Source organism: Silene latifolia, chromosome X (assembly GCF_048544455.1).
Source record: "Silene latifolia isolate original U9 population chromosome X, ASM4854445v1, whole genome shotgun sequence".
Lineage (NCBI taxonomy): Eukaryota > Viridiplantae > Streptophyta > Magnoliopsida > Caryophyllales > Caryophyllaceae > Silene > Silene latifolia.
The window spans coordinates 283,082,582-283,097,152 of record NC_133537.1 but is presented as its reverse complement, the minus strand read 5'-3'; the positions used below and the strand labels follow the sequence as shown (position 1 = coordinate 283,097,152).

At 39.9% G+C, this 14,571-nt stretch overlaps 1 protein-coding gene across 1 annotated transcript; it reads right to left on the bottom strand.

Moving 5' to 3' along the window:
• Positions 1-8,489: 8,489 nt before the first annotated feature.
• Positions 8,490-9,203, bottom strand: LOC141620215 (uncharacterized). The gene has a single exon (XM_074437144.1). The coding sequence runs from the start codon at positions 9,201-9,203 to the stop codon at positions 8,490-8,492; it is 714 nt and encodes a 237-aa protein (XP_074293245.1).
• Between the last annotated feature and the right edge of the window lie 5,368 nt (positions 9,204-14,571).

Here is a 14,571-nt window from a genome sequence, read left to right as displayed (position 1 = left end):
ATTTCCTAATTCAAGTCTTATCACCATAAATTTCATCTTATCACTTTCCTATTCTTAATTAACTTCACTTACCATAAAACACCTACACTTGTTTACCCTAAAAACCTACACCTATATCTACCCTTACCCTTGACCGTCCACCCATCCCCACTTGCCTACCTCTTTCCTCCCCCAAATATTTACCATCATTACATATCTTCCTCTTTACTCCAACAATCACCATCATCCTTTTTTTTTTTTCAAACCATCTTCATCATCATGAACTCATCCCATGCAAAAACCACTCGATCCTCAACCCGTCACAACCAAAACCGTCCCCTTCCTCACCAAACATCACCCTTACCCCCACATACCCCTCATTCCATGAATTGTCCTTCACCACAACCAAACCAAAACTCGCCCCTGTTTCGTAGTCGGGACGAATCGGTCTCCGAAGGAAAAAGACGCCGTCTTTTCAAAGGTAAAAATAAGGTTGTTGTTGATAATGGTGAAGCGGTTGTGGAGGAACCCGAGGTGATGGTTCGGAATGGTGTTACTCGTACTCTGTTCAAAGATGCTTCGAAAGCCGCGACGAAGGAAGGATTGAATCGTGTTCGGCTTACACACGATGAAAGCATCTTGGTTAATCGAGTTTTGAGGTATTCTATTCATGGTGGTCGGTATTATCCGAAGTCTTGGTTGGTTAGTGTACCCGCTCTTTCTTTCTTTATCAATTTTCTTGATTTTCAAGGGTGGAGTCACATAAGTCAGTTTTCGGGTCCTGTATACCCGGTTGAGGTGGTACAGTTCTTTGCTAGTGTGTCAATTAAAAAGGGAGTGTTGCATGCGGTTGTTAATGGTGTCGATGTTACCGTCTCTGTTTCGGATTTTTGCTCTGCTTTTTCGGTTCCTAATGAAGGGATTGAATTAAATCCGAGTCTTGAATGGTCTAATGTTGGAAGTGAAAAGGAATCTTTGGTGAAACAATATTTTGAGGAGACGACGGAGGGTGTCAATATCGTGGTTCGTCCTCTTTCGGCCAAAATTAAGTTTCTCTTGAATTTTTTGTGGAACACCATAGTGCCGAGAAGAGGGGGCCGTGATAAGGTGTCGAGTTATGAGGCGATTATGGTTTATTCTTGGTTAGAGGGTCAAAAGGTAAATTTAGGAAGTGTTGTTTTGCACCGTATTCTTCAAACTGGTCTTACGGTGACCAAGGATAAGTTGAGCACCACGGTTGATTTGCCTTACGGTATGTGGATCTCTCGGTTGTTGGAAATTAAGCAAGTGATAGGGCCTGATAGTTATGGTGTTAGTGCTAGAGATTGTATGTGTGACAAGTTAATCAAGTTAATGGGTCTGGTTGCTGATGGACCCGAATTACAACTTGTGAAAGATGTTGAAAAGGTTCCCGTGGATTCGGGTTTAGGAGCTGTTGAGTCGAAATTGGATGGATTTATGAGTGGGTTAATGCAGAAATTTGAGGAGCATTCGACTAGCTTGGCCACGGCATTGTCACGAGTTGGACCATCTCGGTCCTTAGACTCGGAATTGGATGCTAGTCGGGTGTACTCGTGGATGGAGGGTGTGGATAAGAGATTGGCGAGTTTTGAAAGGGAGCTAAAGGCTATCCGTGGGGAAGTGTTCCCACATGGTGATCGTCTCACTTTCCTTACTAGTCAGGGTGGTGCGTTGGTAATGCACGGGAAAGCGATGGCGGGAGATCAAGCTCTTACTTTGGAAGCTACGAAGGCTCTTTCCTTGAAAGTCCTTAATTTTGAAAGGAGCATTGGTACTCTTTCACAGTTGGTTAGGAGTTCTTTCGACCGTCTGGATGCTTTGGAGCACCGTACCCGACCCGACTATGTGAACCCGTATAAGACACGCAACATCTGATTTCCTCTCGTCCTACCCTCATTAGCCCTTATTTTCATTAGCTTTTCTTTTATTTCATCTTGTGGTGTGTTAATCAAACTATCATTCGGCCCATTTTGGCTTACACTTGTGGTTATGGCCCAAGTGTTCTATTAAACATGTGATCATTCGGCCCATTTGGCTTTAGACATGTTTAAATCTTAGTTTGGATGTTTATTATCTTTTGGATGCTTTTGGTCTTGCATGTTATTTTATTTTCTTATGGCGTTTTTATCTCTTGTCTCGTCTTATATTATTCTAGTCATTTTTGATTTGTTCTTAACTTTTCGATGATGTCAAGAGGGGGAAAGAACGTCTATGGTAAGCATCTACCTAAGCTTGCTCCTTGTCAAGACCAATTGTCTCTTAAAGTCCTTATAGCTTTGGTTTTGAATATAATTGTTTGATCTTGCGTTAATCTTTATTATCAAGATAATGGTATTATATTAAGGGGGAACTTTTTCATTAGTCACAATTTTAGGAGACTTGCCATCATCAAAAAGGGGGAATTTGTTGGACCATATAGTTTATATGTTTATGTTTTGATGATGTCAAGGTGCCTTACATATTATATACTTGTTGCGTGTAATTGTTTGTTAAGTGTTTTAGCATTAACCTATTACGAGCAACCAAGAGGATTGTGACGATTACATGAGAAGTTCAAGTCTCTATTAAAGATCAAACAATTCAAAGATTCATTCAAGTATTATGAAAAGACGAAGTTCGTCTAGAAGATTAAATCAAGCTTGGATGATGATGTAGCCTATACTCGAAGATCTCCTTGAAGATTAGAATAGTATAGGTGATTATCTCGTAATGGTAATCAAGTATGAGTTTCTTAATTAGTAAAGTTATAGCTTTGCAGCTATAACATTACTAGTAAAAGAGTTCAATGTTATAGCTCTTCTACTATAACATTGAAATGCGAGTTTTTATACACGACTTTTAAATGGTTCGAAAATTGTTTTGTAATTTCTTAAAGTTTATTTTATATGTTTTAATGAAAGTGTTTATTTTATAAAGCCCGGTTTAGTGAGGAGTCCGGTTTTATGGTTGGCGTTAATTGATGGGTTTTGGGTCAACTTATGAGTTGGACTTTACTATCAATTAGGGTTTTCATCTAACCTCTCCTAAAACCTAAATTCTAATTATATAATAAGATTAGGGTTTGCATGGATTCACGAGCCCATGAGCCGTGTTATGCCGTGTTGCCTAAGAGATTAGGTAAAGATTTTATTCTATAAAATAATCTTTACATATCTTGTATATCTTACTTATATATTTGTTTATGGTAAAAGATTTTCTTGTTTTAGGAAATCTTATCATAATCTTAGAATTTATAGTAAAGATAATATTAGAAAGATTATATTCTATCTTTTAGAATATTCTTTATTATCTTCTATGGCTTTTAGGTAAGAGATAGTAAGAAGATATAATTTTTAATTATATCTTATTATTCGGCTATTAGGGTTTCCTTAAAATCGTGTAGCTCTCCTTCTCTTTGCCTATAAATACTTTGTTATTTACAACATCTAAAATAGAGACCTTAAGCATAAAAATTGTTTTCATATTTTAAAGAGCAAACCGTGTGTTTTTTAACAGAAATCGTTTTGCTAATTTTGAAAGGTCGTGTGTTTACAAAACTCGCATACTTGTTCTTCATTATCGTTATAAGATAATAGTGCTATAATTGATTTCTTACTTGTTCATTAACGTGAACTATTAGAAGAATCATTAGTGCTTTCTTATTAGCGTAAGTTAGTCACTCGAGTATTTAACGGTACTCATTGAGTTACAGCTAGAGTTAGTTGTACGAGTTGGGTTAGTAAATTTGTAATCCGGAGAAAGGTACTAAATTTATTAATCGAGAATAGTGGACGTAGGTTTCGACTTGTGAAACTGAACCACTTCAAAAATCCTTGTGTCTCTTCTTCTTTCGTTTGTTTCGTTTCTTTTGCTTACAATCATTAGTTGATTAGTTAAAGTTTAATCAATAAACTTTAAATAATCAATTACATACGCACAATCGAAAAAGCTTTCAAAAAGTTTTAAATCCTCAATTCACCCCCCCCCCCCCCCTCTTGAGTATTTTGGATCAATAGACTCTTCAAGGGGACTAAATGTGCGCAAATAATGTTCACATCAGTAAGCGGATAGACTTTCCCTCTTGAGACATGGAGATTAGTTCCCGATTATGTTCCCCAACGAGAGTACGCGGATAGACTTTCCCTCTCGAGACATGGAGATCAACATCGACCCCGAATTCTTCCGAAGTTTGTTTGAAGCTGAACACAAGCAAATTTCTCCCAGCAGTTCCAGACTATGTCCTGCTGTCTTTCCTCAGAATCATCATTTCCTCATATCCTTCAGATACCCCTTTTCAGGAATAAGCCTTCGTATTTTCAGACACCAAGTTATATTCGGACCCCGAGAGTTTTTGCAAGCGCCTTGATCCCGTTTCGTCCGTAAGTCTCGGTATGATCTCTTCTTATGGCTGGCGAGCTTCCTTACGTAGTCTAATGGACTTTAAACGACCCTCCCGATAGTCGACAGACTCTAAAATGTTCCCGACGACAGTCCTTGGCTCGAGACCCCTTGAGCCGCCTCGCGTCGCCATAGTCGTCAGGTTGTAATCTTCGATTGAACTGATGGCTATACTTTGACTTTCGCCTTGTCCAAGCCTCGGTCAAAGTGGGGGCTCAGAGATACCTCATTTCGCACCCCTCGCAAAACCACTCGGTGATGATTGGGCCGCATGTTTGGTACGCGGAACGATTTGTGACAGTTCATAAGTTTATCGTCAAGTGATTGCTCAAACACTAATGTCTACCTCTTAGTTGTCATCTACGTGCCGATACGGTCGTTTTGACAGTAATTAGAGTACATTTGGACTCCGGGCCTAAAACCGTCTCCATTTTCCTCGATAATCGTTAAATCCCAGAAATGAGTCGAATGTTCTGGAATGTTCCGGATATTTCTATTCCATATTTTATAATTATTTCACAATCTTTAATCTTTGGTAAACAATTTCCCGTAATATCCATACAAGATATTAAGGAAAACCAAATTATTCCGTCCTTCGATAACTCAAAGACGGAAATCTTTCTTCCGCAGGAGGAAACCACTTGGGAACAGACGCAGCAGGTGCTACGCCTCTTCCAAGAGACGCAGTGACTGCTGCGCCTCTTCCCAGGTCCTTTTCTGCGTATTTCTCGTATCTTTTTCATATCTTTCCGAGATTCACTTCCAAAGTCTCTCTGAAACCCTAATTCCTTCACGTGATTAGTATAAATAGGAGCCTTCGCTACTCATATTTCTCACGCGAGTGTCCACCCTTCTCTTCTTCCTTTGCATTCTAGACCTTTGTTCTTACTTTTTGGCGTCTACGTGCTTGAACATTCGACCACGTAAGCTCGGATCCTTCTGAGTACCAGCCTCGTTTGCATGACCGACTAATTTTACCAACTCCACAATCAATCAACTTAATTAATCTAATCGTTTTCCTCTTACGAGGGCACTTTCGTCTACATTCGAGTCGGGCATCACTAATCGATAACTTAGTTCTTCTCGTTTCGTCAAACATGCAAGTCTGAGGGTGTAAATCTCTCTTTTATTTATTGTTCTTTACTTTTTTGTATAATCATATTGTAAGGTTTATGTCGAAAGCACCTTTTAAAACCGATTTCTAAAACCGTGCTTACAACCTCTTTTTACGGATTTCCAGAAGACAAACCGTCGAGAAAGGACGCAGCAACTGCTGCGCCTCTTCGAAGGAGCGCAGTTCCTGCTGCGCCTCTTCGTGAGGCTGCCGCAGTTCCTGCTTCCTTTCTTCTTCCTACGTCCTCTGTAATTCGTCAAGCTTTGTTTTGTTTCGTTTGTTTTCTTTAATTCTTCGATACAATAGTCTAATAATTTCATGTATATTATTTATCATTCATTCATATGTATAATTCATCATTAAATTCGACTTAAATCCCTTATAATCTAATATTTGCGGGTGTTCGTCATTAAACTCAATCCGGGTTGTAGAAATTCGATTTGTTCATATCGGGTTTCTGGAATGCGATCTTTGATATATTTTCATCCGTCTTTTGTCTTTCGTCATTAATTTGTCGTTAATTCATCATGTTTAGCCTATTTTGTTCACCTATGTCGCTAATCAATCGTTAATTCATGTAAATAATCCGTTTGCATCCGTCTCATCCATGTTTTATTGCTTTTATGACCATTAATCACATGTAAATAACCTATTAATCACTTTCATCCGAGTAAATAATTAATCAACCCTTAAAATCACCAATTTACATTAACGATTTGCAGTTCCGGCTTCACAGCCAGAACTCACCCTTGGAACAGACGCAACAACAGCTGCGCCTCTTCCAAAGGGCGCAGTCCTGCTGTGCCTGTTCCAGGTTGAGTTCTGTCTCTGAACTCCATTGTTGCTTGACCTAGTTTAATTAGCTTACGTATAATTGACTATTAATCGTAATATCACCTACTGATCTGTTCGTTAATTCTTTCTTTTATTCTTTTCTCAAATTTATCCGTTTTAAAGGTATTTTCGACATAAATCAATGAAACCCAATGTAATTATTGTAATTTTATTTATTGTATTTATCATTGTATTTCGTATCCATTGTATGTTTTCACATGTAATTGAGCATTAAATCCTACTTTGACCCAATTGTATGCTAAATTATGCGTCAACCGACTTAGTCTAATTCTTCGCATGTTAGGATTAAAACTTGGATGTTGCATTGCATGCATATAATCGACGATATATCAAGTATAGATGATGTCCCTAATCATTAGTAGTATCGAGGCGGGCGGGATTAGGTGTTCGATCAAAAGAGCTTCCTAATACGTACCTTCACCCCTTACTACAGATCTCTGTGAACATCCGTGTTCATTGGCATCCACGAGAGTCATTCTAGACATAGAATGCTAAGGGTAACGATTGCTTAGTTTTCATGTCTCTACCTTGTGTCTTGACATGACACGAGGTATTCGAACGGTTCCAATTTCCCATAAAAATTGGTGGCGACTCCAACAAATGCAAACGCTTGTTCTCTTCCTCCCAAGCGCCCCCGTGGGCCCCCGTTGTCCAGAACTTATAAGACATAAACCAACTCGAGTCTCATTAGACCATGCATATAGTTGAGTAGGGAAGATTAAGTCGACTTGTAGGTGTTGTACAATCTAATCGATTCGGCTCTGGGACCCAAACTTTCCTAGGATTGTAAGATATAAACCAACTCGGTCCATCACAACAATAATTGCTTGCTTATAATTTGAGAATATGTTTGTATGATCAATTCCAATGAATCCCCTATGACCCCATGACACCCTAGTGCCTTTTATCAATTGTTTACACCCCTTTTTAATCATCTTGCTTGTTTACTTTCATTGCTATTTAGTTTAGTGATCTTCTATTCCAACCCCAAATTGTGACACCCCTAGACACCGCTAGTTGCAATTGAAAATCTCATCTCAATTCCGGTCCCTTGGGATCCGACCTTTACTTGCCTCTTTACTAATTGTAGAGTTGTTTGTGGAGTTATAAATATTGTTCTGGTCTAGGTGCTCCTAACGACAAGTACCGAAAACTAAACCTCCCAAGAGTGTCCGACCAATGGCCTACACCCCCCTCCTAATGTTGTGCTTCACGCAAACAACCTCTAGTTCAAAACATTGCAACAAATTAAACGCTAGTTTGAGGCGTTGTTTAGAGTACCCTAGTCTGAACGTGCAGTTTCCAAAAAAGTAGATTTAGTTGCACAAAAGTAAACAGTTGGCCATGCATAATTTTATCAAATAAACTGCCAGTTGATCTTAAGCAATGCCCGCTAGTCACAAAACTTCATACGAAATAATGTTCTTTGCAGAGCCACGAGGTAAATGTTGTGGCGGCGGTACTATCACGACTGATACGTTATCAGCTTTCCGAGCCCTTGACAGCGCTACATATAGCTGGCCTGGTGAGAAGCATGGCCTAGGTAAGTAAATGGCCACTTGGTCTTTCTCTGAAATTGAAATGGATAATTTGAGGAAGATGGTGGTCGTAAATTGATGCGCGGTATAAACACATGTTTCCGAGCATAATGATCGGATGTTATCATGAACCCCACTAAATTAGGTGTGAAAGTTTTGCAAATAAGCCTTGTACCATTACAGAGGCCAGATGACGGCAACATATTCCTCAGTAAGATAACTGGGCTATTAGGTTTCAAGATGAGCTTGTGAGGACTCATGCCACCATGGCACAGTTTGTTGATAAACTCCGTAGGATATATATTGCACTTATCATCCAATAAAGTGTCGTAGCTTTTGTATGTTGTAGCTGTAGCAGGGAAGCGTTCAATTAATATTGAATTTATTAAGTCCACATCTTCATTCATTGGAGTTAATATAGCTCGTTTGGTAAAGATCTCTGGTTCGTAGCTTTGGAGATCATCTTTCGGGAACGCGAGTTCTGTTATTTGGTTAATTGGGTCGATGCTATCTTCTTCTGGGTACCTTACAATTCCTGGTGGCAGTTCAACATATTCATTTTCTTCAGTTTGGAGCTCACAATTTCCCAGGGCTAGTAAGAATGCTCAGAATGCTGGATCCTGCCTAGCGCGAATGTTTTCAGTGAGCCTAAATTTGGTTAATTGGGGCCATAGCTTAGAAGACACTAAGCTGTAGGCCACCACTTCTCTATTGGATTTATGAGGAACTACAGGCAGGATCTGACTGAAGTCACCCCCAAATACTATCAGCTTCCCTCCGAAAATAATGTCAGGGTCACATAGGTCACGTATGAGCGTATCCAGTGCTTCAACGTTTTCTTTCCTTGCCATAGAAGCTTCATCCCATATGAGCAATGTTGCTGCTCTTAAGAGAGCAGCTAAGCTCCCCTGTTTTGGAATATCACATGAGAGTGAACTGTCCAAGTCTACAGGTAGCTTAAACCTGGAGTGGGTAGTCCGTCCTGAAGGAATGTTGGATGCAGCTATGCCTGACGTTGCTGTAGGCAACACGATTTTGGCCATCAAATGAACTTCTGCAAACAAAGCGTTGTATAAATATGTTTTGCCAGTGCCACCTGGACCATCAACAAAGAAAGCACCTGGGCGGTCATTCTTAACATGTTCCATAATTGTGTCCAAAATTTGTTGCTGGTCTTTGTTCAGTGAGCTTATACAAGCAATGCAATCATCCGGAATGGGTGCGTCTAGCGCATCCTCTATATCTCGCGTCCGTTGCACATCAGCATCTAACTGTTCTCTAAAACGATCTAGGCCAAAAGTTTTCATAGATCTACCCATTCCCTCTAGTACCTATTCCACGGCCCGATAAGTATGGTCTTTTGCCTTGTGGGGTTCATTTGGGTAGTGGTATGTATAATCCTCCGACATGTATGAGAAATATTTTTCCCACAGCATAGCTGGATCTTTAGGTTGGCCAAAAACCAACAGCGTTGCAAACAGGTGCCTTAGTGAACATGACATTTGAATAGCCGATGCCTCATCAAGGCACATTTCAACGGTGTTGTCAGCTTCTAGTAGCCGAAGTTTTAACGCAGCCTCCTGGAATGTTTCATAACAGTGACCCCCAATAGTACGTAGGTCCTCAAAATATTTAGCACCACGGACATTCAGCAATAACATTCGCATGAAAAACCGTTCACCTTCTGCAGGAGCAACAAACACAAGACGGCCTTTGACCAATAACTTTGTCTTTCGCTTGAACCAAGTTATTTCTGTAGTGTCCCATCTGTAATGCTCCGGGAACTCACCATACAAATATTTGGGCACCTCACCTTTACAGTCATTGCTATAAATTTTAAAAAACTCAGTCAAAGGTGTCCGTGTTCGCTTTTCATTTGAAATGACTGTCTCCAAATTTTCATGTGGTCGCATCTGTATGCTTTGCATATTTAGTAGGTGTATTTGTAGCGGCATGACCGGTGGCTGCATTTCATATAAATCAAACCCATAAATCCGCCACATTGCCTCACATGGTAGGACCCACCTTCCAGATTGGAAGCGTTCAATTTCATCTATGACTTTGGGACCATCAGTTGCAGTGACATTAAACGAAATCTTGTCTTGGCCCTTGTAAACGTATTTGTACAAATACTTGACTACCTGGATTGTTGAGCAGACTTCAACATTTAAATGTCAGTCGAACAAAGTCATAAGATATGGGTTGTAAGGGATTACCCAACGGTTATCTAGATCATGTTTATGAATTGTGAAAGTCTCGCTAGTGTTCCGCCTGCGGTATTTAGGATATCCGTCTGAATTGTGGGTTGTTTCTTGTATGAACTCCTTAGTGTAACCATATTTGCAGCGGCCTTCAGTTTTTTTATGATGCATACAAGCACACTCAGGATTCATGTTTCCGCAAGGGCCATGTGTAATACTCCGTATTTATATGTCTTGGGGTACTCTATCGAGTAGTCCTTACTCTGTCGAGTAAGGGCAAGTTGCGAAGTTAAATAGTTTCTGACCTGTTGGGCACTCGATCGAGTAGCTGGGGTACTCGATCGAGTAAGGAAGTACTCGATCGAGTACCTTGGGTACTCGATCGAGTGTCCGGTTTTACGGGGGAGTTTTCTCGGGTTTTGTTAATTACGCGATTAAGGTATTTAAACATATTCGTCATTGTTCTAAATCACTTTTTACAAAACCTAAAACCTGTTTAAGAGAGAAAGCAACTGGTTCTTCTTCCTAATCGCGTTCTTGACAATTCCCGGAGTTCAGACGGTCAGTTCGTATCGTAGTTCGTGTCGTTGGATTCCTTGCGTCGAGGGTAAGCTTTTAACATAAGTTTTATAATGTTTTGTTAAGATTGGTGAAACCCTAATTTAGGAATTGGGGGTTTTTATGAGTAGTATTTGAATGGTAGCATCTATGTGTTGTATGATAGGAGGAGAATTCGTAGAGGAGCCGTTTTGATACAGCTGTAGATACCGTCTGCGTGTTGTGCTTTCCAGGTAGGATTTCCTACTCAGTATTAGTCCCATAATGGGATATTGGTGATGTGTTGTAGTTAGTTATTTGATATGATTGTGATTGTGATTGTGAATGTGGTTATGGTTGTTGATGGCTCTCGAGATGCGTTCTCGGCTGAGTGGGGTCACTTGCGGGAGTGATCTCACGCCCTAGTTTCGCCTTCTGTGGAACCCGCCACAGAAGGGATGTGCACATTAATGAGCAGGGTTATCGCTCGTACGATGAGCGGGGCTTAGGTGGGAACGGCCGGTCCCCCATCGCGTGGGTCCGTCCAAAGGGACGGTCGGGATTGAGATGATGGGAATTGGTGGTGTGTGTGTGTGTGTGTGACATTCACCGTCTGTTTATCTTATTGTTGATATATGTATTGAATTGTGTGATTAGTATCGACCCGTTTAAATGTTTTAAAAACTGTGGTGATCCATTCGGGGGTGGTGAGCGATTATTGAGCGGTGTGATATGACGCGTATGGGATAGCCGGATGAGTCATCACGTGGCGGTTAGAAGTCTTCCATTGTGTCGACGAAGTCTAGTAGCTTTGATAGTTTTAGTCAGTAGACCATATGAGAACCTTGTAATTCCTTTTATTAGTTTTGGTTTGAACATGTAATCGCCTTAAACTTTATTTACTTTTAAAGTTGTTTCTTTATTGTCTTATGAATATCATGCCTCGGGTAACCGAGATGGTGGCATCCTTATACCTGAGTGGTCCTGTTAAGGCACTTGGAGTATGGGGGTGTTACAAATGGTATCAGAGAGACGATTTTGGAACCTGTAACAAATGAACATAATGAACATAGGGAGTCTAATAAAATGAACCTGGTGTATGTGTAATGGGAGCCCCGGCTGATGCTAGGTTTTGGGTGAGTAGGCGCCCTCATTTCAAAATCTTGGCCCCATGATACTTAAGCCAGTCACATGGTATGGGAATGTGGAGTCCGTGTGTCTATGTGTGATATATATGTCCGGTTAAGTCTTTGTTAGAAGTGAGTAGGGGTGTGATGGTAGAATTTGGGCCGTGTAGGGTAATTGTTGATGAGATTATTGAAGTCCTTTGAATGATTAGCAAGCTTATAGGATGGTTATGAGATATGTGACGAAAGTTTACGTGATAGAAATGCGTGAAAATGTGGAATCGAATGTCGTGACACGAATAGTGAACTCGTAGGTGTTTGCTATAAGTTAATGATGATGGGAGTCATATATGAGTTTATAAATCCCACCGTAATTACTATGTTGATAGTTATAGTATGGTTGAGTTATAATTTGAGACATAGCATATAGTAATGCGTTTATGTCTTATTTGTTGGTTGAAATTTTTCCGCTGCGTAATATTTAATTCGTGCAGAATGAATTGTTTATGATAGTATGTAATACATGATTGGAAGTTGGATGTTATGAGCATGATAGATGGTAATGTTTGGCTTTTAGTAAGTAGTAACATGAAGAATAGAGGTTCAATGATATGTGTTTTATATAACGAATTGGATGAAAAGCATGATGGTTGTTTATAACGTGGCATTTGATAACACGAAGTAGATTATTTTGTTAATTGTATGAGGAGTCGCGCAGATTTGAATGCGTAGTTGTAATCATAATGTTGAAATAATAATGAATGCATAGTACGTTAGGGTATGTGAGATAACCTTCGGGTAGTATTCACGAGTCTGCATGACGCGATCGAGTGGGTTTGATTCGATCGAGTGGGTATTTGTCGTTATTTTGACCAGAATCGTGTTTTTGGGCACTCGATCGAGTATCTCGGGCACTCGATCGAGTAGGGGGTCACTCGATCGAGTAGCCGGGCTACTCGGTCGAGTAGGTCGAGATCGAAGGTCTGTTGGGTTCGAGTCGGGGCACTCGATCGAGCATGTTGGGCACTCGATCGAGTAGCCTCAACTCGATCGAGTAGGTTCTGGTACTCGATCGAGTGGGGTCTGTGCAGGTCATATGCGTATTTCGGGTCATATGTTTGTCTTTTGACATTCGTTGCATATTATGTTTAATTCAAAGGTGTTGTATTACTTCTTTATGCATGGTTTTACGTATGTGTTGGTCCTGAAGCGTAAGTTACCCAATCTTATGATGTAAAGAGTGGCACTATGATGAGTATGGGTTCGGTGGGGAGGACATGAGTTATATGTGATTATGATAGATGGTGGAAAAAGAAAAGGAAGATTTGTATAGTTTATTGAGGCATGGCGCACGTTTTGCGAGACGGGATGAGTGATATGATTGTGTGTTGAGTAATGTAAAAATAAGTGAATATAAGCAAGGGATGATGTGAGTATAATGAACGTGAGGATGGAAAGATTGAAAGTAAGAATGTGGATAGTGGCAGCTTGAGATGTGTAAAGAGTTAAGGAGGGAAATGGTTAGGAGTCGTGTGGGTTATGGGTTTATGTAGTGAGAGTTCGTTTAAAGGGGTTGAGAAGAGTAATATATAGTGAACTTTGTGGAGACATGTCGCGAGGTGTATTAGTAGACAGCGAGTGAGTTTGGGAGGTTTGGTTTATTAAAAGATGAAACTACTGTGTGATTTCCTTGGGTAATTAACGGTATTAAATGAATTCCGATTTCTAGAGATGTAAAAAGAGAGATGCAATTGTTTGAACATTAAACGTTGGTTCTATGGATAGATTAGTGGCAAGTATGAGTGATAGCATAATAAGAGAAGATCCATGGTAAGAAAGAGTGAGATGATGTCGGTAGAAAATAATGGAATTAAGTTTTGGAGCAACGAAGGGGTAACCAGAATTCTAAAGAGTTAGCTAGAAGGAATAAGGAGTTGAACTATTAATTGGCATTATTGAGTGTAAAGAGAGAAGAAGGATAGAAGTAAGCTGAGGAAAACGTTCACCGGAGATATGTGATATAAAGATAGGAAATCATCGAAATGTGTGATAGTATCACGAGGATGTTAGCTAAAGGTTATATAGGAGTTTCAGGACAACATGATTGATAATGAGTTTCGAGGAATTAAGGGAGTAAGAAGTTGGTGGAGAATTGGCACGATACGAGATATTTGGTGGAGAGTTGGATGACAATACAAATAAGATAGCATTGGGAATAATGTTGAGGTAATTTTGTGGATGGATTTGATGTTCGTTATTTGGAATGTTAACCAAAAATAGGAGAAAAACCATGTTATTTTGATATGAGTGTAAGAGATTTGATATACGAGCAGTGGTGGCATTGTGGTGTTATCACTAATGGTTAAGAGTGATGGTATATTAGAAAGGTAGCAATTCTAAAGAGGTTGATTTGGTAGGTACCTGATTGTTGTGTATGATTATGAGAGGGTATAAGATGTGGTTAGATGAGGCGGACGCTATTAGTTGAATAGTGAAGGTATGGTTATATTTGGCAGGAAGTGATGGTTGTGCGAATGGGGGAATATGTTGTGAGGGGCATATGAGTTAAACTCGGGCAGCAGGTAACCTTTTTCGAGGGGTAACTTACGTGGTCAGGATTGACTAGTTGGTTGTGATTACGGGTCTATGATATGTGTAAATGTTTGTGTGAGGTTCTGACCTCACAAGAAGTGGTATGGTGTGATAATTATAAAGTTGTTTTATGAATGTTCTGTAGTATATATGTTGGACACGGTAATTTCACTGAATGATATCCAAAAAGGTAATAATTTGATTGATTTGACATGGCTAGTTATAATTTT